Genomic DNA, 23,287 nt, shown 5'->3' with positions numbered 1-23,287 from the left:
GGGCATAGCATTTTACCAAATCACCTCATTCTTTGATGGACAAGTGGATTAAGGCGTCTTGTACATACCAGTTGCGTTGCTCCTGGGAGTATGGGTTCGAGTCACTTCTGGGGTGTGAGTTTTCAGTTGCATATTGTCCTGGGGACCATTCAGGCTTGTTCGCATTTGTGTTCCTCACGTGTGCCCCAAAGAATGAGGTGATTTGGTAAAATGCTATGCCCAAGATTACTATCCAAGTGCCGGCGGTGGGGTGGTTCAAATAGCCTCGGCTATCACCTCATTTTGTCCGGTCGTGATGGTCAAGTGGATTAAGGCGTCTTGTACATACCAGTTGCGTTGCTCCTGGGAGTATGGGTTCGAGTCACTTCTGGGGTGTGAGTTTTCAGTTATATATATATATATATATATATATATATATATATATATATATATATATATATATATATATAAATATATATAAATATATATATACATATATATATACATATATATATATATATATATATATATATATATATATATATATATATATATATATATATATATATATATATATATATATATATATATATATATATATATATATATATATATATTGGTGTATACTGGCAGCAGGTTTTCTTTCAAACATGTTTCATTGAATATGAATGGTCCCCAGGACAATATGCAACTGAAAACTCACACCCCAGAAGTGACTCGAACCCATACTCCCAGGAGCAACGCAACTGGTATGTACAAGACGCCTTAATCCACTTGACCATCACGACCGGACAAAATGAGGTGATAGCCGAGGCTATTTGAACCACCCCACCGCCGGCACTCGGCAAAGAAACTCAATGAACTCCTAACTCCATACACTCCAAGTAAGTTTAGTCTACAATCATCAGCAGATTTCCTAGAATTGATCAAATCTACCCAGCCCGATGGAATCATCGCTTCCCTGGACGTTGAATCCCTTTTTACCAACGTCCCAGTCGACACAACCATAGGAATGATACTGGACAGAGTATACAGAGACGAGAGCACCCCCAAATTAGACATACCTGAGCCACACTTGAAAAGTCTTCTCGAAGCATGTACAAAGGAAGCCCCTTTCATCAGTCCACAAGGAGACATGTATTTACAAATAGACGGAGTAGCAATGGGCTCCCCCTTAGGAGTTTTATTTGCTAATTTTTATATGGGAACCATCGAAGATAGGGTCTTCAGTAGCAGACAAAAACCAACTGTATACTGCCGTTATGTAGATGACATATTCGTAATAGTAAAAGACTCAGATGAACTAATTGACCTAAAAAGACACCTAGAGAGAGAGTCAGTACTCCGATTTACACATGAAAATAGTGAAAATAACAGTCTGCCATTCTTGGATGTACTAATAACAAAAACAGGAACCTCTTTAAGCACCAACGTATATACCAAGCCCACCAACATAGGATTATGCCTGAACGGTAGAAGTGAGTGCCCCGAAAGATACAAAGCCAGTGTTCTCAATGCTTATATTCGTCGAGCGCTTACCCACTGCTCTGAATGGAGCAACGTGAGTAGAGAGTTTGAAAGAGTAACTCAGGTATTGGTGAACAACGGATATAGCAACGCGGAAATAAACGCTGCTATAAGAAGACACTTGGACTGTTGGTATAATTCAGAACCTAGAACAGAAACCACAACACCCCCAATAAAATTATATTACAAATCAACCATGCACAGTGAACATATAAAAGAGGAAAGAATAATGAAAGAAATAATCCGTAAAGGAGTAAAAATCACTACTCCTAACCAAAACATAAACCTGATAATATTCTACAAAACCAAGAAGACTTCCGAACTCCTTATCAAAAACAGCCCGAAGCCGACGGAGAACCCTCTACAGCAGTCAAGCGTTGTATACATGTACACTTGCCCCCACGAAGGATGTAACCTTCAATGTAAGTACATAGGTATGACGTCGACCAAGCTGACGAGGCGTTTGACATGCCATCTTCAATCTGGTGCCCCTAGGAATCACATGAGACAAGCCCATGACATTACTCTAACAAGAGAAATGTTGAACAAGAATACTTGCATAATAGACAAAACCCAAGATTCAAGAAGATTACAAATTCTTGAGGCAATTCACATAAGAATAGAGCGACCTACCATGAACACCCAAATCACGGAACTATTTACTCTACCCACCATGAGAGTAAGGACAAGACAAGAACATATCGATGCCAACACAGAAGACAATGTCCAACATAACAGGCCAATTACACTGGATTAATCTTTGTGTTTAGATAGGAGATGCCTCGTATGGGCCAATAAGCCTTCTGCAGCCCCTATGTTTATCCCTTATGTATCCCCCCATGTTTTTCACCTTCATTGTATTATCACCTGACCTAATGCGGGTATAAAATCAACTAGTATTGTAAGATCTGTTCACTTGAGAATGAACCATGGAGGTTCGAAACGTCGTGCAAATTATACAAATAAGTGTAAATACACTCTATAGTAAATCACTTCTTTTCTTCACCTTAAAAGTACGAAAATGAGTTTTGGAGAACTCCTATTCCAATTAAGCCCTGATGCTAAGAAAATAGTTACAGGGATAGAAGCCCTAAACCAGAAAATAATAAATACAGAATATGCGGTCATATTCAATGAAACATATATATATATATATATATATATATATATATATATATATATATATATATATATATATATATATATATCCATTTATCAATCCATTTATCTTTATATCCATCCATCTATATTGATATCCATCCATCTTTGCAGCCATCTATCCACCAATATATATATATATATATATATATATATATATATATATATATATATATATATATATATATATATATATATATATATATATATATATATATATATATATATGTCGTACCTAAGTAGCCAGAACACACTTCTCAGCCTACTATTCAAGGCCCGATTTGCCTAATGAGCCAAGTTTTCATGAATTAATTGTTTTTCGAGTACCTAACCTACCTAACCTAACCTAACCTAACTTTTTCGGCTACCTAACCTAACCTAACCTAGAAAGATAGGTTAGGTTAGGTTAGGTAGGGTTGGTTAGGTTCGGTCATATATCTACGTTAATTTTAACTCCAATAAAAAAAAATTGACCTCATACATAATGAAATGGGTAGCTTTATCATTTCATAAGAAAAAAATTAGAGAAAATATATTAATTCAGGAAAACTTGGCTTATTAGGCAAATTTGGCCTTGCATAGTAGGCTGAGAAGTGCGTTCTGGCTACTAGGTACGACATATATATATATATATATATATATATATATATATATATATATATATATATATATATATATATATATATATATATATATATATATATATTATTAAATATGACCGAAAAAGTAAGATTAATAATTCTAACACGAATTTTCTCAATCTTTCGTACATTTCTTTTCACTGTTGGAGGTAATTCAAAAATCAATTCTCCAAAATTCATTTTTATTTCTAGTCTGACGCGACACTTGAGCGCGTTTCGTAAAACTTATTACATTTTCAAAGACTTTAGTTAACACATACACAGCTGAATAGAACTTACACATCTCCGGTTTTGTTTATATCTACATTTGAGTGAGGTGGATGGGGTGAGGTGGTATTTAATAAGGTATTAATTTCATCAACACAAGCCAGAACATGAAACAATGGGTATTGAATAGAAGTGATTGTAGAAAGCCTATTGGTCCATATTTCTTGATGCTTCTATATTGGAGCGGAGTCTTGAGGTGGGTAGAATATAGTTGTGCATTAATTGGCTGTTGATTGCTGGTGTTGACTTCTTGATGTGTAATGCCTCGCAAACGTCAAGCCGCCTGCTATCGCTGTATCTATCGATGATTTCTGTGTTGTTTACTAGGATTTCTCTGGCGATAGTTTGGTTGTGGGAAGAGATTATATGTTCCTTAATGGAGCCCTGTTGCTTATGCATCGTTAAACGCCTAGAAAGAGATGTTGTTGTCTTGCCTATATACTGGTTTTTTTGGAGCTTACAGTCCCCAAGAGGGCATTTGAAGGCATAGACGACGTTAGTCTCTTTTAAAGCGTTCTGTTTTGTGTTTGGACAGTTTCTCATGAGTAGGCTGGCCGTTTTTCTGGTTTTATAGTAAATCGTCAGTTGTATCCTCTGATTTTTGTCTGTAGGGATAACGTTTCTATTAACAATATTTTTCAGGACCCTTTCCTCCGTTTTATGAGCTGTGGAAAAGAAGTTCCTGTAAAATAGTCTAATAGGGGGTATAGGTGTTGTGTTGGTTGTCTCTTCAGAGGTTGCATGGCGTTTCACTTTCCTTCTTATGATGTCTTCGACGAAACCATTGGAGAAGCCGTTGTTGACTAGGACCTGCCTTACCCTACAGAGTTCTTCGTCGACTTGCTTCCATTCTGAGCTGTGGCTGAGAGCACGGTCGACATATGCGTTAACAACACTCCTCTTGTACCTATCTGGGTAGTTGCTTTTGGCATTTAGGCACATTCCTATGTTCGTTTCCTTAGTGTAGACTGCAGTGTGGAAACCTCTGCTCTTTTCTATGACTGTTACATCTAGAAAGGGCAGCTTCCCATCCTTTTCCATCTCGTAAGTGAAACGCAGCACCGAACTCCGCTCAAATGCCTCCTTCAACTCCTGCAGATGTCTGACATCAGGTACCTCTGTAAAAATGTCGTCAACATACCTGCAGTATATGGCCGGTTTTATGTTCATGTCGACTAAGACTTTTTGCTCGATGGTACCCATGTAGAAGTTTGCAAACAGGACACCTAGGGGAGAACCCATGGCGACCCCATCTACTTGCTTATACATGTGCCCATCCGGGCTCAAGAAGGGTGCCTCTTTAGTACAAGCTTGGAGTAGTTTCCTTAGGATATTTTCTGGTATGTCAAGAGGAGTACAGGCTGGATCACGATACACTCTGTCGGCTATCATCCCGATTGTCTCGTCCACAGGTACGTTAGTGAACAGCGATTCTACGTCCAACGAGGCTCTTATTCCTGTGGCCCGTGTGCCCCGCAGTAAGTCAACAAATTCCTTTGGCGACTTCAGGCTGAAGGCGCAAGGGACATAAGGAGTCAGCAGGCCGTTGAGTCGCTTCGCCAGTCTGTACGTGGGTGTGGGTATCTGGCTAATGATTGGCCGAAGTGGGTTTCCAGGCTTGTGTGTCTTGACATTTCCATATGCATATCCAGGTTTATATTCCCAAATAATCTTTGGCAGGTGGAGTCCTGATTTCTTGGCGTTCACAGTTTCGATTAGTCTGTTGACCTTTGCTTTCAATTCGGCTGTAGTGTCCTTCGTTACCCTTTGGAATTTAGTTTGGTCAGAGAGTATGAGGTTCATTTTCGCCAGATATTCGTCTTTTTTAAGAATGACATATATTGGCGACGTCACCTCTTCTGACAACTATCTCCTTGTTCTCACGAAGGCTTTTGGCTGCCGCTTTGAGCTCGGGGGACAGTATGGTGCTTCTGTAATTGCCTCGATTCTTTCCTCCTTCCGCAATAAGTTCTGCTTTGTTCATCTCTCTCCCTGTTATAAAAACATATATTAATCTAATGTGTGAGTGATGGTCATTGGGAGGAGGTCAGTGGTGTGTAACACTAACAACAGGATTGTTACCCCTTACTCTGGTACAGCGCCGTGGTGTGTAACACTAACAACAGGATTGTTACCCCTTACTCTGGTACAGAGCCGTGGTGTGTAACACTAACAACAGGATTGTTACCCCTTACTCAGGTACAGCGCTGTGGTGTGTAACACTAACAACAGGATTGTTACCCCTTACTCTGGTACAGAGCCGTTGCTGTGAGAAACCTTTAACGCTGTTTAAGGATCGTCTGTTTGATATAAGGTCGGGCTAATTACTGACAGCTGGAAAATTGTTTATTTTCCCAAGATCAATGAATAATGGTGCATATTACTATCAAATAGTTTGTTTTAGTCAAAGAGTTTGTTTTGAAAATAGTATAGCAGTCCTGCAGTGCCAAAAATCGCCGTTGGGGTCTGAATGTGGAATGGGCCTTATGAATTCTGGCGACCCCGACCAGCCTATGTTCATCCCCTTCCCCAGACCATTCCCTCCACCAGTGTGGTGAGCCTGGCCCCAACCGTGAGGACTCCATCTTTCAACAGACGCAGACATTCTCTTACACTATAGATATATTATGATTTATTGATATATAGAGTTAATTTATTAATATATTTATTCTTTCGTCCATACAGAGTTATATTCTGCCCCCGAGTGACGAGTGCTGGGAATAATCAACATTTAGTATTGTTAGCATTATTGATGGACTCGTGTTTATTGGTTATGTTGTTGTTGAAAATGATAATGTTGAAGATGTGTCAATAATACTCAACCCAGAAAACAGTCTTATCTCAAGGGTTTTGCCAAAGAATGTTCTGCATATATATTACCGCAAAACTTATTAGGTATAAATAAATTTTCACGTTAGTTAAGTTGACAACACATTATTTGTCTGCTATAAAATCCTTCTCTCTTTAATTATTAAGTAATAAAATGTATCTATATTTATCTATAATATTTGAGGGATGTGTAACCAATGGGACAAATCCCTCACACAGCATAACATATATTGCTAAGTAAGGAAATGTTTATATTCAGTTATTATTATTACTCTTTAGGTGATATTTTTATTTACATTATTTCTACAACAATGTGAGCTCCGGGTGCTGCTTGTCATTATACAACAATGTGAGCTCCGGGTGCTGCTTGTCATTATACAACAATGTGTGCTCCGGGTGCTGCTTGTCATTATACAACAATGTGTGCTCCGGGTGCTGCTTGTCACTATACAACAATGTGTGCTCCGGGTGCTGCTTGTCATTATACAACAATGTGTGCTCCGGGTGCTGCTTGTCATTATACAACAATGTGTGCTCCGGGTGCTGCTTGTCATTATACAACAATGTGTGCTCCGGGTGCTGCTTGTCATTATACAACAATGTGTGCTCCGGGTGCTGCTTGTCATTATACAACAATGTGTGCTCCGGGTGCTGCTTGTCATTATACAACAATGTGTGCTCCGGGTGCTGCTTGTCATTATACAACAATGTGTGCTCCGGGTGCTGCTTGTCATTATACAACAATGTGTGCTCCGGGTGCTGCTTGTCACTATACAACAATGTGTGCTCCAGGTGCTGCTTGTCATTATACAACAATGTGTGCTCCGGGTGCTGCTTGTCATTATACAACAATGTGTGCTCCGGGTGCTGCTTGTCACTATACAACAATGTGTGCTCCAGGTGCTGCTTGTCATTATACAACAATGTGTGCTCCGGGTGCTGCTTGTCATTATACAACAATGTGTGCTCCAGGTGCTGCTTGTCATTATACAACAATGTGTGCTCCGGGTGCTGCTTGTCACTAATCTTGCAGTAAAGTGCCCCAGTTGCTGCATATCATTACAGGGTTTTAAGATGGCAAGGTCTTAGAGATAATGTTAGGTAAATATTACTGTAGTAATCTCCCGAGCTTCCTGGATGGTTGTAGTGTAAGATTATTAATCTTGCGGCCTCGAACCTTCAAGTTTGCTTCAGAAAATACTGATGTTGTTATCACTCATTCAGGATATATTATTATATAGATGTTGCAAATGTAAAGATCAACTGAGACTAGTAATAAAATATTGTATTAGAGCACATATTTTGTTTTTATTTTTCCTGAGAGGGCTCTGTCAACAGGGCCCGTAGCTAAATACTGGCAAAGCCATGCCTTAGGTAGACGATCCAAGCCTTAGATAGACGCACCAAGCAATAGGAAGATGCACCAAGCAATAGGAAGATGCACCAAGCATTAGGAAGATGCACCAAGCATTAGGAAGATGCACCAAGCAATAGGAAGATGCACCAAGCATTAGGAAGATGCACCAAGCACTAGGAAGATGCACCAAGCAATAGGAAGATGCACCAAGCATTAGGAAGATGCACCAAGCAATAGGAAGATGCACCAAGAATTAAGAAGATGCACCAAGCATTAGGAAGATGCACCAAGCATTAGGAAGATACACCAAGCACTAGGAAGATGCACCAAGCACTAGGAAGATGCACCAAGCACTAGGAAGATGCACCAATCATTAGGAAGATGCACCAAGCATTAGGAAGATGCACCAAGCATTAGGAACATGCACCAACCACTAGGAAGATGCACCAAGCACTAGGAAGATGCACCAAGCATTAGGAAGATGCACCAAGCATTAGGAAGATGCACCAAGCATTAGGAAGATGCACCAAGCATTAGGAATATGCACCAAGCATTAGGAAGATGCACCATGCACTAGGAAGATGCACCAAGCATTAGGAAGATGCACCAAGCACTAGGAAGATGCACCAAGCATTAGGAAGATGCACCAAGCACTAGGAAGATGCACCAAGCATTAGGAAGATGCACCAAGCACTAGGAAGATGCACCAAGCATTAGGAAGATGCACCAAGCATTAGGAAGATGCACCAAGCATTAGGAAGATGCATCAAGCATTAAGAAGATGCACCAAGCATTGGGAAGATGCACCAAGCATTAGGAAGATGCACCAAGCATTAGGAAGATGCACCAAGCATTAGGAATATGCACCAAGCATTAGGAAGATGCACCAAGCACTAGGAAGATGCACCAAGCATTAGGAAGATGCACCAAGCACTAGGAAGATGCACCAAGCATTAGGAAGATGCACCAAGCACTAGGAAGATGCACCAAGCATTAGGAAGATGCACCAAGCACTAGGAAGATGCACAAAGCATTAGGAAGATGCACCAAGCATTAGGAAGATGCACCAAGCATTAGGAAGATGCATCAAGCATTAAGAAGATGCACCAAGCATTGGGAAGATGCACCAAGCATTAGGAAGATGCACCAAGCATTAGGAAGATGCACCAAGCATTAGGAATATGCACCAAGCATTAGGAAGATGCACCAAGCACTAGGAAGATGCACCAAGCATTAGGAAGATGCACCAAGCATTTGGAAGATGCATTAAGCATTTAGAAGATGCATCAAGCACTAGGAAGATGCACCAAGCATTAGGAAGATGCACCAAGCATTAGGAAGATGCATTAAGCATTAGGAAGATGCACCAAGCACTAGGAAGATGCACCAAGCATTAGGAAGATGCATTAAGCATTAGGAAGATCCACCAAGCATTAGGAAGATGCACCAAGCACTAGGAAGATGCACCAAGCATTAGGAAGATGCACCAAGCATACGGAAGATGCATCAAGCATTAGGAAGATGCACCAAGCATTAGGAAGATGCACCAAGCATTAGGAAGATGCACCAAGCATTAGCAAGATGCACCAAGTATTAGGAAGATGCACCAAGCATTAGGAATATGCACCAAGCACTAGGAAGATGCACCAAGCATTAGGAAGATGCACCAAGCACTAGGAAGATGCACCAAGCATTAGGAAGATGCACCAAGCATTAGGAAGATGCACCAAGCATTAGGAATATGCACCAAGCATTAGGAAGATGCACCAAGCACTAGGAAGATGCACCAAGCATTAGGAAGATGCACCAAGCATTTGGAAGATGCATTAAGCATTAGGAAGATGCACCAAGCACTAGGAAGATGCACCAAGCATATGGAAGATGCACCAAGCATTAGGAAGATGCACCAAGCATTTAGAAGATGCACTAAGCATTGGGAAGATGCACCAAGCATTGGGAAGATGCACCAAGCATTAGGAAGATGCACCAAGCATACGGAAGATGCACCAAGCATTAAGAAGATGCACCAAGCATTAAGAAGATGCACCAAGCATTAGGAAGATGCATCAAGCATACGGAAGATGCACCAAGCATACGGAAGATGCACCAAGCATTAAGAAGATGCACCAAGCATTAGGAAGATGCACCAAGCATATGGAAGATGCACCAAGCATTAAGAAGATGCACCAAGCATTAAGAAGATGCACCAAGCATATGGAAGATGCACCAAGCATACGGAAGATGCACCAAGTATTAGGAAGATGCACCAAGCATTAGGAAGATGCACCAAGCATTAAGAAGATGCACCAAGCATTAGGAAGATGCACCAAGCATTAGGAAGATGCACCAAGCATTAGGAAGATGCACCAAGCATACGGAAGATGCCCCAAGCATTAGGAAGATGCACCAAGCATTAGGAAGATGCACCAAGCATACGGAAGATGCACCAAGCATTAGGAAGATGCACCAAGCATTAGGAAGATGCACCAAGCATTAGGAAGATGCACCAAGCATTAGGAAGATACACCAAGCACTAGGAAGATGCACCAAGCAATAGGAAGATGCACCAAGCACTAGGAAGATGCACCAAGCATTAGAAAGATGCAAAAAGCATTAGGAAGATGCACCAAGCATTAGGATAATGCACCAAGCACTGGGAAGATGCACCAAGCATTCGGAAGATGCACCAAGCATACGGAAGATGCACCAAGCACTAGGAAGATGCACCAAGCATTAGGAAGATGCACCAAGCACTAGGTAGATGCACCAAGCACTAGGAAGATGCACCAAGCATTAGAAAGATGCACCAAGCACTAGGAAGATGCACCAAGCATTAGGAAGATGCACCAAGCATTAGGAAGATGCACCAAGCATTAGGAAGATGCACCAAGCATACGGAAGATGCACCAAGCATACGGAAGATGCACCAAGCATTAGGAAGATGCACCAAGCATACGGAAGATGCACCAAGCATACGGAAGAGGCACCAAGCATTAGGAAGATGCACCAAGCATTAGGAAGATGCACCAAGCATTATTAAGATGCACCAAGCATTAGGAAGATGCACCAAGCATTAGGAAGATGCACCAAGCATTAGGAAGATGCACCAAGCATTAGGAAGATGCACCAAGCATTAGGAAGATGCACCAAGCTTTAGGTAGATGCACCAAGCATTAGGAAGATGCACCAAGCATTAGGAAGATGCACCAAGCTTTAGGTAGATGCACCAAGCATTAGGAAGATGCACCAAGCATTAGGAAGATGCACCAAGCTTTAGGTAGATGCACCAAGCATTAGGAAGATGCGCCAAGCACTAGGAAGATGCACCAAGCTTTAGGTAGATGCACCAAGCATTAGGAAGATGCACCAAGCATTAGGAAGATGCACCAAGCTTTAGGTAGATGCACCAAGCACTAGGAAGATGCGCCAAGCACTAGGAAGATGCACCAAGCTTTATGTAGATGCACCGAGTCTTAGATAGATGCATTAAGCATTAAGTATATACAACACGCTTTTGGGAGATTCACCGAGCTTCGGATAGCTGCTCCAGGTTTATGAGACCAACCCTTATCCTCCAGTAGCCAGAACAAGACTCTGGCTCTCCACTAGACGAAGGCAGCTTCAGGATCACAGTGTCCCATACTCTTCTCTTTTATCCTAATAGTTTCTGGAGTGATATTACGGCAATCGAATAGATATCAGACCTTGGGGATCAGTACTCAATGTATGTTGGATGTCTATCAACTGGCAATCTAGGTAGAGGGGTCATTGAGCCAAGACCGAGTGTGGCAGTCTTAGGGCACACTACCTAATACTTACAAGTGTAGCGAGACCAATGCCAAGGTAAGTCGAGTTTAGGTTTTATACCTGGCACACTAACTCATTCTTTAAGACTCAGTACAGAGGTAGGGTTCCGGTATCAATATATGTATGACTAGTCTGGACTGCTTATTAACCTGGCAGATAATTATACAACGAGTCTGGTCCCGTGAAGGCTTCTGGTATCATTAATAATAATTTATTAAATACCACTCTAATTTATTTACAGAAGATAATGGGATAATTTACTGTAATAGGTGACCATATTATGCTAATCAGAAGCCCTCTGAAAGTCATATCTTCTTGAAAGTGAATCCTAACTTGGTAATGGTAATGTACTTGGTAATGCTCCCTCCTAACACACTGAGCAGTCTTATTATGGGCACTCGGGATAGTGACATCACGTACACAAGATAATACTTACATGGAGGTCCTCCTTCCTATGTGAACTAGCAGTAGAAGGATGACAAACCATCAGCCTCGAGAACAACACTGAGTTTGTGTACAGGTAACACCATGGGTCCTCACCAGACGACTCTTATGTGCACCACAGTTTGTGTACAGGTAACACCATGGGTCCTCACCAGACGACTCTTATGTGCACCACAGTTTGTGTACAAGTAACACCATGGGTCCTCACCAGACGACTCTTATGTCAAACATAAGCGAGATCTCAATTATCACGAAAAACGATCGAACAGTTCTGATTCAGCTGTACCATCAAAAATATTATATTCAGTATGTTAACACACACTGCACATGTCTTGGATGGGCATGTGCACTGGCTGTAGAGGATGGCTGCGCCACACATCTGATGGCTGTGGAGGATGACTGCGCCACACATCTGATGGCTGTGGAGGATGACTGCGCCACATGTGTGAGAGCTGTGGAAGATGGCGGCGCCACATGTGTGATGGCTGTGGAGTATGGCTGCGACACATGTGTGATGGCTGTGGAGGATGGTTGCACCACACGTCTGAAGGCTGTGGAGGATTGCTGCGCCACATGTAAGATAGCTGTGGAGGATGGCTGTGCCACACGTCTGCTGGCTGTGGAGGAAGACTGCGCCACATGTAAGATGGCTGTGGAGGATGGCTTTGCCCATGTGTGATGGCTGTGGAGGATGGCTGTGCCACACGTCTGATGGGTGTGGAGAATGGCTGTGCCACACGTCTGATGGCTGTGGTGGATTGCTATGCCACATGCAAGATGGCTGTGGAGGATGGCTGTGCTACATGTATGATGGCTATGGAGGATGGCTGCGTCACATGTAAGATGACTGTGGAGGATGGCTGTGCCACATATTAGATGACTGTGGAGGATGGGAGCGCCACATGTAATATGGCTGTGGAGGATGGCCCTGCCACACGTCTGATGGCTGTGGAGGATGGCTGCGCCACATGTGTGATGGCTGTGGAGGATGGTTGTGCCACACGTCTGATGGCTGTGTAGGATAACTGCGCCACATGTAAGATGGCTGTGGAGGATGGCTGTGCCACAGGTCTGATGGTTGTGGAGGATGGCTGTGCCACATGTAAGATGCCTGTGGAGGATGGCTGTGCTACACGTCTGATGGCTGTGAAGGAGGGCTGTGCTACATGAAGGATGGGTGTGGAGGATGGCTGTGCCACACGTCTGATGGCTGTGGAGGATAGCTGTGCCACACGTCTGATGGATGTGGAGGATTACTGTGCAACACGTCTGAAGGCTGTGGAGGATGGCTGTGCCACATGTGTGATGGCTGTGGAGGATGGTTGTGCCACACGTCTGATGGCTGTGTAGGATAACTGCGACACATGTAAGATGGCTGTGGAGGATGGCTGTGCCACAGGTCTGATGGTTGTGGAAGATTGCTGTGTCACACGTTTGATGGGTGTGGAGGATGGCTGTGCCACACGTCTGATGGCTGTGGAGGATTACTGTGCCACACGTCTGATGGCTGTGGTGGATTGTTATGCCACATGCAAGATGGCTGTGGAGGATGGCTTTGCCACATGAATGATGGCTCTGGAGGATGGCTGCGCCACATGTAAGATAGCTGTGCCACACGCCTGATGGCTGTGGAGGATTGCTGTGCCTCATGTAAGATGGCTGCGCCACATGTCTGATAACTGTGGAGGATGGGAGCGCCACATGTAATATGGCTGTGGAGGATGGCTCTGCCACACGTCTGATGGCTGTGGAGGATAACTGCGCCACATGTAAGATGGCTGTGGAGGATGGCTGTGCCACAGGTCAGATGGCTGTGTAGGATAACTGCGCCACATGTAAGATGGCTGTGGAGGATGGCTGTGCCACAGGTCTGATGGTTGTGGAGGATGGCTGTGCCACATGTAAGATGCCTGTGGAGGATGGCTGTGCTACACGTCTGATGGCTGTGAAGGATGGCTGTGCTACATGAAGGATGGCTGTGCTACATGAAGGATGGGTGTGGAGGATGGCTGTGCCACACGTCTGATGACTGTGGAGGATAGCTGTGCCACACGTCTGATGGCTGTGGAGGATTACTGTGCAACACGTCTGAAGGCTGTGGAGGATGGCTGTGCCACATGTGTGATGGATGTGGAGGATGGTTGTGCCACACGTCTGATGGCTGTGTAGGATAACTGCGCCACATGTAAGATGGCTGTGGAGGATGGCTGCGCCACACGTAAGATTGATGTGGAGGATGGCTGCGCCACATGTAATATTGCTGTGGAGGTTGGCTGTGCCACACGTCTGATTGCTGTGGAGGATGGCTTTGCCACAAGTCTGATGGCTGTAGAGGATGGCTGTGCCACACGCCCCATGGCTGTGTCACATGTGTGATGACTGTGGAGGATGGCTGTGCCAAACGTCTGATGGCTGTGGAGGATTGCTGCAACACACTTCTGATGGCTGTGGAGGATGGCTGTGCCACATTTGTGATGGCTGTGGAGGATGGCTGTGCCACATGTGTGATGACTGTGGAGGATGGCTGTGGAACATGTATGATGGCTGTGGAGGATGGCTGGAAAACAAGTGTGATTGCTGTGGAGGATGGCTGTGCCACATGTAAGATGGCTGTGGAGGATGGGTGTGTCACACGTCTGATGGCTGTGGAAGATGACTGTGCAACATGTAAGATGGCTGCGGAGGATGGCTGTGCCACATGTGTGATGGCGGTGGAGGATGGCTGCACCACATGTGTGATTGCTGTGGAGGATGGTTGTGCCACATGTAAGATGGCTTTGGAGGATGGGTGTGTTACACGTCTGATGGCTGTGCAGGATGGCTGTGCCACATATGTGATGGCTGTGGAGGATGGCTGTGCCACACATCTGATAACTTTGGAAAATTGCTCTGCATCATTTAAGATGGCTGTGGAGGATGGCTGTGTCACACGTCTTATGGCTGTGGAGGATTGCTTCGCCACATGTAAGATGGTTGCGGAGGATTGCTGTGCCTCATGTAAGATGGCTGCGCCACACGTCTGATGGCTGTGGAAGATGGATGCGCCACATGTAATATGGCTGTGGAGGATAGCTGTGCCACACGTCTGATGGCTGTGGAGGATGGCTGCGCCACATGTGTGATGGCTGTGGAGGATGGCTGTGCCACACGTCTGATGGCTGTGGAAGATGGATGCGCCACATGTAATATGGCTGTGGAGGATAGCTGTGCCACACGTCTGATGGCTGTGGAGGATGGCTGCGCCACATGTGTGATGGCTGTGGAGGATGGCTGTGCCACACGTCTGATGGCTGTGGAGGATAGCTGCGTCACATGAAAGATGGCTGTGGAGGATGGCTGTGCTACACGTCTGATGGCTGTGAAGGAAGGCTGTGCTACATGTAGGATGGGTGTGGAGGGTGGCTGTGCCACACGTCTGATGGCTGTGGAGCATGGCTGTGCCACATGTGTGATGACTGTGAAGGATTACTGTTCCACACGTCTGATGGCTGTGGAAGATGGGTCTGCCACAAGTCTGATGGCTGTGGAGGATTACTTTGCAACACTTCTGATGGCTGTGGAGGATTACTTTGCAACACTTCTGATGGCTGTGGAGGATGGCTGTGCCATATGTGTGATGACTGTGGAGGATGGCTGTGCCACACGTCCAATGGCTGTGGAGGATAACTGCGCAACATGTAAGATGGCTGCGCCACACGTCTGATTGCTGTGGAGGATGACTGCGCCACATGAAATATGGCTGTGGAGGATGGCTGTGCCACACGTCTAAAGGCTGTGGAGGATGGCTGCCCCACACGTCTGATGGCTGTGGAGGATGGCTGCGCCACATGTGATATGGCTGGGGAGGATAGCTGTGCCACACGTCTGATGGCTGAGGAGGATGGCTGCGCAACATGTAAGATGGCTGTGGAGGATGGCTGTGCAACAGGTCTGATGGTTGTGGAGGATGGCTGTGCTACGTGTAAGATGGCTGTGGAGGATGGCTATGCTACACGTCTGATGGCTGTGAAGGATGGCTGTGCTATATGAAGGATGGGTGTTGAGGATTGCTGTGCCACACGTCTGATGGCTGTGGAGTATTACTGTGCCACATGTGATATGGCTGTGGAGGATTACTGTGCCACACAACTGATGGCTGTGGAGGATGGCTGTGCCACACGTCAGAAGGCTGTGGAGGATAACTGTGCAACACGTCTGATGGCTGTGGAGGATGGCTGTGCCACATGTGTGATAGCTGTGGAGGATGGCTGTGCCACACGTCCAATGGCTGTGGAGGATGGATGCACCACATGTAAGATGGCTGTGGAGGTTGGCTGTGCCACACGTCTGATGGATGTGGAGGATGGCTGCGCCACACGTCTGATGGCTGTGGAGGATGTTTGCGCTACATGTAATTTGGCTGTGGAGGATGGCTGTGCCACACGTCTGATGACTGTGGAGAATTGCTTTGCCACAAGTCTGATGGCTGTAGAGGATGGCTGTGCCACACGTCCTATGGCTGTGTTACATGTGTGATGACTGTGGAGGATGGCTGTGAAACACGTCTGATAGCTGTGGAGGATTGCTGCGACACACGTCTGATGGCTGTGGGGGATAGTTCTGCCACATGTGTGATGGCTGTGGAGGATGGCTGTGCCACATGTAAAATGGCTTTGGAGGATAGGTGTGTTACACGTCTGATGGTTGTGCCACATTTGTGATGGCTGTGGAGGATGGCTGCGCCACATGTGTGATGGCTGTTGAGGATGGCTGCGCTACATGAGTGATGGCTGTGAAAGATGGTTGTGCCACATGCGTGATGGCTGCGGAGGATAGCTGCGCCACACGTCTGATGGCTGTGGAGGATGGCTATACCACATGTGTGATCGCTGTGGAGGATGATTGGGCCACATGTCTGATGGCTGTGGAGGAAGGCTGCGCCACATGTGAGATGGCTGTGGAGAATGGATGTGACACATGTCTCATGACTGAGAAGGATAGCTGTGCCACATGTGTGATGGCTGTGGAGGATGGCTGTGCTACACGTCTGATGGTTGTGGAGGATGGCTGTGGCATACGTCTGATGGCTGTGGAGGATGGCTGTGCCCCATGTGTGATGGCTGTGGAGGATGGCTGCGTCACACGTCTAAAGGATGTGGAGAATGGCTGCGCTACACGTCTGATGGCTGTGGAGGATGGCTGCGCTCTGTGTTATATGGCTGTGGAGGATGGGTGCGCCACACGTCTGATAGCTGTGAAGGATGGCTGCGCCACACGTCTGATAGCTGTGAAGGATGGCTGCGCCACACGTCTGATGGCTGTGGAGGATGGCTGTGCCAAACGTCTGATGGCTGTGGAGTATGGCTGTGCCACATGTGTGATATCTGTGGAGGATGGCGGCGTCACACTTCTAAATTATGTGGAGGATGGCTGCGCTACACGTTTGTTGGCTGTGGAAATGGCTGTGCCACATGTCTGATGGCTGTGGAGGATGGCTGCTCCCCGCGTCTGATGGCTGTGGAGGATGGCTGTGCCACACGTCTGATGGCTGTGGAGTATAGCTGTGCTACATGTGTGATAATTGTGGAGGATTACTGTGCCACACGTTTGATGGTTGTGGAGGATGACTATACCACACGTCTGATGGCCGTGGAGGATTACTGTGCAACACGTATGATGGCTGTGGAGGATGGCTGTGCCATATGTGTGATGGCTGTGTAAGATGGCTGTGCCACACGTCTAATGGCTGTGGAGGATGGCTGCACGACATGTAAGATAGCTGTGGAGGATGGCTGTGCCACATTTGTGATGGCTGTAGAGGATGGGTGTGCCACACGTCTGATGGCTATGGAGGATGGCTGCGCTACACGTCTGATGGCTGTGGAGGATGGCTGCACCACATGTAATATGGCTGTGGAGGTTGGCTGTGCCACACGTCTGATGGCTGTGGAGGATGGCTGAGCCACACGTGAATGGCTGTAGAGGATGGCTGTGCCACACGTCCGATGGCTGTTTCACATGTGTGATGACTGTAGAGGATGGCTGAGCCACACGTCTGATGGCTGTAGAGGAATGCTGTGCCACATGTAAGATAACTGTCGGGGATGGCTGCGTAACACGTCTGATGGCTGTGGAGGATGGCTGTACCACATCTGTGATCGGTGTGGAGGAAAGCTGCACCACATGTAAGATGGCTGTGGAGGATGGCTGTGACACATGTCTGATGGCTTTGGAGGAAGGCTGCACCACATGTAAGATGGCTGTGGAGGATAGCTGTGACACATGTCTGATGGCTGTGGAGGATGGCTCCGCCACACGTCTGATGGCTTTGGAGGATTGCTGGGCCATACGTCTGATAGCTGTGGAGGATGGCTGTGAGACATATGAGATAGTTGTGGAGGATGACTGCGTCACACTTCTAAAGGATGTGGAGGATGGCTGCGCTACACGTCTGCTGGCTGTGAAGGATGGCTGCGCTATTGGTCTGATTGCTGTGAAGGATGGCTGCACCATACGTCTGATCGCTGTGGAGGATAGCTTCGTTCCACGTCTGATAGGTGGAGGATGGCTGTGAAACACGTCTGATGAATGTGGAGTATGGATATGTGCCACATGTGTGATTGCTGTTGAGGATTACTGTGCCACACGTCTGATGGCTGTGGAGGATGGCTGTGCTACACGTCTGATGGCTGTGTAGGATTACTGTGCAACACGTCTGATGGATGTGGAGGACGGCTGTGCCACATGTGTGATAGTTGCGGAGGATAGCTATGCCAAACGCCCAATGGCTGTTGAGGATGGCTGTGCCACACGTCAGATGGCTGTTTCACATATGTGATGACTGTGGAGGATGGCTGTGCCACACGTCTGATGGCTGTGGAGGATAGCTGTGCCACATGTGTGATAGCTGTAGAGGATGGCTGTGCCACACGTATGATGGTTGTGGAGGATGGCTGTGCCACACGTCTGATGGCTTTGGAGTATTGCTGCGCCACATGTAATATGGCTGTGGAGGATGGCTGTGCCACACGTCTGATGGCGGTGGAGGATGGCTGTGCCACACGTCAATGGCTCTAGAGGATGGCTGTGCCACACGTCCGATGGATGTGTCTCATGTGTGATGAGTGTGGAGGATGGCTGTGCCACACGTCTGATGGCTGTGGAGGATTGCTGTGCCACATGTAATCTAGCTGTGTGGGATGGCTGTTCTACACGTCTGATGGCTGTGGAGAATTGCTGCGACACACGTCTGATGGCTGTGGAGGATGGCTGTGCCACATGTGAGAGGACTGTGGAGGATGGCTGTGCCACATGTAAGACAGCTTTGGTGGATCGGTGTGTCACACGTCTGATGTGTGTGTAGGATGGCTGTGCCACATTTGTGATAGCTGTGGAGGATAGCTGTGCCACATGTGTGATGGCTGTGGAGGATGGCTGTGCCACACGTAAGATGGCTGTGGAGGATGGCTGTGCCACACGTCTGATGGCTGTGGAGGATGGCTGGGCGACATGTGTGATGGCTGTGGAGAATGGTTGGGCCACATGTGTTATGGCTGTGGAGGATGGTTGTGCACATGTGTGATGGCTGCGAAGGATGGCTGCGCCACACGTCTGATGGCTGTGGAGGATGGCTGTTCCATATTTGTGATCGCTGTGGAGGATATCTGGGCCACATGTCTGAGAGCTGTGGAGGAAGGCTGCGCTACATGTAAGATGGCTGTGGAGGATGGCTGTGACACATGTCTGATGGCTGTGGAGGATAGCTGTGCCACATATGTGATGGCTGTTGAGGATGGCTGCGCCTCACGTCTGATGGGTGTGGAGGATGGCTGTGCCATACGTCTGATAGCTGTGGAGGATGGCAGTGTCACATGTGTGATGGCTGTGGAGGATGGCTGCGTCACACGTCTAAAGGCTGTGGAGGATGGCCGCGCTTCACGTCTGAGGGCTGTGGAGGATGGCTGTGCCTCACGTCTGATAGTTGTAGAGGAAGGCTGCGCCACATGTAAGATGGCTGTGGAGGGTAGATATGCCACACATTTGATGGCTGTGGAGGATGGCTGCGCCACATGTAAGATGGGTGTGGAGGATGGCTGTGCTACATGTGTGATGGCTGTGGAAGATGGCTGTGGAGGATAGCTGCACCACACGTCTGATGGCTGTGGAGGATGGCTGCGCCTCACATCTGATGACTGTGGAGGATTGCTGTGCCTCACGTCTGATGGGTTAGAGGATGGCTGCGCCACATGAAAGACGGCTGTGGAGGATAGCTGTGCCACACGTCTGATGGCTGTGGAGGATGGCTGCGCCACATGTAAGATGGGTGTGGAGGATGGTTGTGCTTCATGTGTGATGGCTGTGGCAAATGGCTGTGCCACATGTGTGATGGTTGTGGAAGATGGCTGTGCCATACGTCTGAGAACTGTGGAGGATGGCTGTGCCAAATGTGAGGTGGTTGTGGCAGATAGCTGTGCCACATGTGTGAAGGCTGTGGAGGATGGCTGTCACACATGTGTGATAGCTGCGGAGGATGGCTGCGCCACACGTCTGATGTCTGTGGGTGATAGCTGTGCCACATGTGTTATGGCTGAGGAGGACGGCTGCGACACATGTCTGATGGCTGTGGAAGAAGGCTGTGCCATATGTGTGATGACTGTGGAGGATGGCTGTGCCACACGTCTGATGGCTGTGGAGGATGGCTGTGCCATATGCGTGATGGCTGGGGAGGATGGGTTTGCCACATGTAAGATGGCTGTAGAGGATGACTGTGCCACACGAATGATGGATGTGGAGGATGGCTGCGCCACACGTCTTATGGCAGTGGAGGATGGCAGCGCAACACGTCTGATGGCTGTGGAGGATGGCTGCGCCTCATTTCTGATGGCTGTTTAGGATTGCTGTGCCACATGTAAGATGGCTTTGGAGGATGGGTGTGTCAAACGTCTGATGACTGTGGAGGATAGCTGTGCCACATTTGTGATAGCTGTGGAGGATGGCTGTGCCACATGTGTGATGGCTGTGGAGGATGGCTGTGCCACATGTGTGATGGCTGTGGAGGATGGCTGCACCACATGTGTGATTGTTGTAGAGGATGGGTGTGCCACACGTAAGATGGCTGTGAAGGATGGCTGTGCCACACGTCTGATGGCTGTGGAGGATGGCTGGGCTACATGTGTGATGGCTGTGGAGGATGGCTGGGCCACATTTGTGATGGCTGTGGAGGATGGTTGTGCCACATGTGTGATGGCTGCGAAGAATGGCTGCGCCACACGTCTGATGGCTGTGGAGGATGGCTGTTCCACATGTGTGATCGCTGCGGAGGATGGCTGGGCCACATGTCTGATGGATGTGGAGGAAGGCTGCGCTACATGTAAGATGGCTGTGGAGGATGGCTATACCACATGTGTGATAGCTGTGGAGGATGGCTGTGCCTCACGTCTGATGGGTGTGGATGATGGCTGTGCCATACGTCTGATAGCTGTGGAGGATGGCTGTGTCACATGTGTTATGGCTGTGGAGGATGGTTGCGTCACACGTCTAATGGCTGTGTAGGATGGCCGCGCTACACGTCTGAGGGCTGTGGAGGATGGCTGCGCCACACGTTTGATGGCTGTGGAGGATGGCTGCGCCACACGTATGATGGCTGTGGAGGATGGCTGCGCCACACGTCTGATGGCTGTGGAGGATGGCTGAGCCACACGTCTGATGGCTGTGGAGGATGGCTGCACCACATGTTATGTGGCTGTGGAGGATGGCTGCGCCACATGTTATGTGGCTGTGGAGGATGGCTGCGCCACACTTCTGATAGTTGTGAAGGATGGCTGCGCCCCATGTAATATGGCTGTGGAGGATGGCTGTGCCTTACGTCTGATGACTGTGGAGGATGGCTGCGCCAAACTTCAGATGGCTGTGGAGGATGGCTGTGCCACATGTGAGATGGCTGTGGAGGATGGCTGTTCTACAGGTCTGAATATTGTGGAGGATGACTGTGCCACATGTAAGATGGCTGTGGAGAATAGCTGTGCCACACGTCTGATGGCGGTGGAGGGTGACTGTGCCACATGTAAGATGACTGTGGAGGATAGCTGTGTCATACGTGTGATAGCTGTGGAGGATTACTTTGCTACACGTCTGATGGCTGTGGAGGATGGCTGTGCAACATGTGTGATTGCTGTTGAGGATGGCTGTGCCATACGTCCGATGGCTGTGGAGGATGCCTGCGCCACATTAGTGATGACTGTGGAGGATGGCTTTGCCACACGTCTGATGGCTGTCGAAGATAGCTGTGCCACACCGCCGATTGCTGTGCCACATGTGTGATAGCTGTGGAGGATGACTGCGTCACACGTCTGATGGCTGTGGAGGATTGCTGTGCAACATATGTGATAGCTGTGGAGGATGGCTGTGCCACATGTTAGATGGCTGTGGAGGATGGCTGTGCCACACATCTGGTGGCTGTGGAGAATTGCTGTGCCAAATGTAAGATGGGTGTGGAGGATGACTACGCCCCTTCGTCTGATGGCTGTGGAGGATGGCTGCGCCACACGTCTGATGGCTGAGGAGGATGGCTGTGCCTCACGTCTGATACTTGTAGAGGATGGCTGCGCCACATGTAAGATGGCTGTGGAGGATAGCTGTGCCACACGTCTGATAGCTGTGGAGGATGGCTGCGCCACATGTAAGATGGGTGTGGAATATGGCTGTGCTACATGTGTGATGGCTGTGCCACACGTCTGATGGCTGTCGAGCATTGCTGTGCCACATGTGTGATGGCTGTGGAGGATGGCTGCGCCACATATGGGATGACTGTGGAGGATGGTTGTGCCACATGTGTGATGGCTGCGGAGGATGGCTGCGCCACACATTTGATGGCTGTGGAGGATGGATGTGCCACATGTGTGATCGCTGTGGAGGATAGCTGCGCCTCATGTCTGATAGCTGTGGAGGAAGGCTGCGCCACATGTAAGATGGATGTGGAGGATATCTGTGACAAACGTCTGATGGCTGTGGAGGATTGCTGTGCCACATGTGTGATGGCTGTGGAGAATGGCTGCGCCTCACCTCTGATGGCAGTGGAGGATGGCTGTGCCACATGTGTGATAGCTGTGGAGGATAGCTTCGTCACACGTCTAAAGGATGTAGAGGATGGCTGCACTACACGTCTTATGACTGAGGAGGATGGCTGCGCCACACGTCTGATGGCTGTGGAGGATAGCTGCGCCACACGTCTGATGGCTGTGGAGGATGGGTGCGCCACACGTCTGATGGCTGTAGAGGATGGCTGCACCACACGTCTGAT

At 47.5% G+C, this 23,287-nt stretch overlaps 4 protein-coding genes across 5 annotated transcripts in view; 2 read left to right on the top strand and 2 right to left on the bottom strand.

The window, feature by feature from the left end:
- Positions 1 to 7,699, top strand: part of LOC123766633 (murinoglobulin-2) — a 585,294-nt gene extending 577,595 nt beyond the window's left edge. The window contains exons 27-28 of one of the 2 annotated variants that reach the window (XR_011223484.1): positions 6,258 to 7,265; positions 7,302 to 7,699. Coding sequence is in view for 1 of the 2 variants with exons in the window: in XM_069308162.1 (XP_069164263.1) it covers positions 6,258 to 6,296 (39 nt within the window). In the remaining variant the exon portion in view is untranslated. Of the gene's footprint in view, positions 1 to 6,257 lie in introns of both variants that reach the window. The other variant, XM_069308162.1, reaches the window with a different exon arrangement.
- Positions 6,705 to 9,032, bottom strand: LOC123766636 (uncharacterized). Its single transcript, XM_069308139.1, has 2 exons — positions 8,966 to 9,032; positions 6,705 to 7,450 (listed from the first exon to the last, which is right to left on the bottom strand). The coding sequence occupies exons 1-2, from the start codon at positions 9,030 to 9,032 to the stop codon at positions 6,705 to 6,707; spliced, it is 813 nt and encodes a 270-aa protein (XP_069164240.1).
- A 5,352-nt stretch (positions 9,033 to 14,384) lies between these two features.
- On the top strand, positions 14,385 to 15,032 carry LOC138354248 (uncharacterized). Its single transcript, XM_069308138.1, has one exon. It carries the CDS (start codon positions 14,385 to 14,387, stop codon positions 15,030 to 15,032), a length of 648 nt encoding a protein of 215 aa, XP_069164239.1.
- Positions 15,033 to 18,801: 3,769 nt separating this feature from the next.
- LOC138354247 (uncharacterized) lies at positions 18,802 to 20,399 on the bottom strand. The gene is made up of 2 exons (XM_069308137.1): positions 19,598 to 20,399; positions 18,802 to 19,508 (listed from the first exon to the last, which is right to left on the bottom strand). The coding sequence occupies exons 1-2, from the start codon at positions 20,397 to 20,399 to the stop codon at positions 18,802 to 18,804; spliced, it is 1,509 nt and encodes a 502-aa protein (XP_069164238.1).
- Positions 20,400 to 23,287: the final 2,888 nt, after the last annotated feature.

Source organism: Procambarus clarkii, chromosome 62, assembly GCF_040958095.1.
Source record: "Procambarus clarkii isolate CNS0578487 chromosome 62, FALCON_Pclarkii_2.0, whole genome shotgun sequence".
Lineage (NCBI taxonomy): Eukaryota > Metazoa > Arthropoda > Malacostraca > Decapoda > Cambaridae > Procambarus > Procambarus clarkii.
Note: the sequence above shows the minus strand (reverse complement) of the source record. Positions and strands in the feature narration are given on the sequence as shown.

Bases quoted from the DNA above. Each gene is read 5' to 3' on its own strand.
- LOC123766636 (XM_069308139.1), bottom strand. From the start codon at position 9,032: ATGCTTAATGCATCTTCCAAATGCTTGGTGCATCTTCCTAATGCTTGG. The intron at 7,451-8,965 runs GTGCATCTTCCT...AATGATATGCAG, and splicing joins GTGCATCTTCCTAGTGCTTG to CAACTGGGGCACTTTACTGC.
- LOC138354248 (XM_069308138.1), top strand. From the start codon at position 14,385: ATGACTGTGGAGGATGGCTGTGCCAAACGTCTGATGGCTGTGGAGGAT.
- LOC138354247 (XM_069308137.1), bottom strand. From the start codon at position 20,399: ATGGCACAGCCATCTTCCACAACCATCACACATGTGGCACAGCCATTT. The intron at 19,509-19,597 runs GTGTGGCGCAGC...CATTCTCCACAG, and splicing joins ATCCTCCACAGCCATCAGAC to CCATCACACATGTCGCCCAG.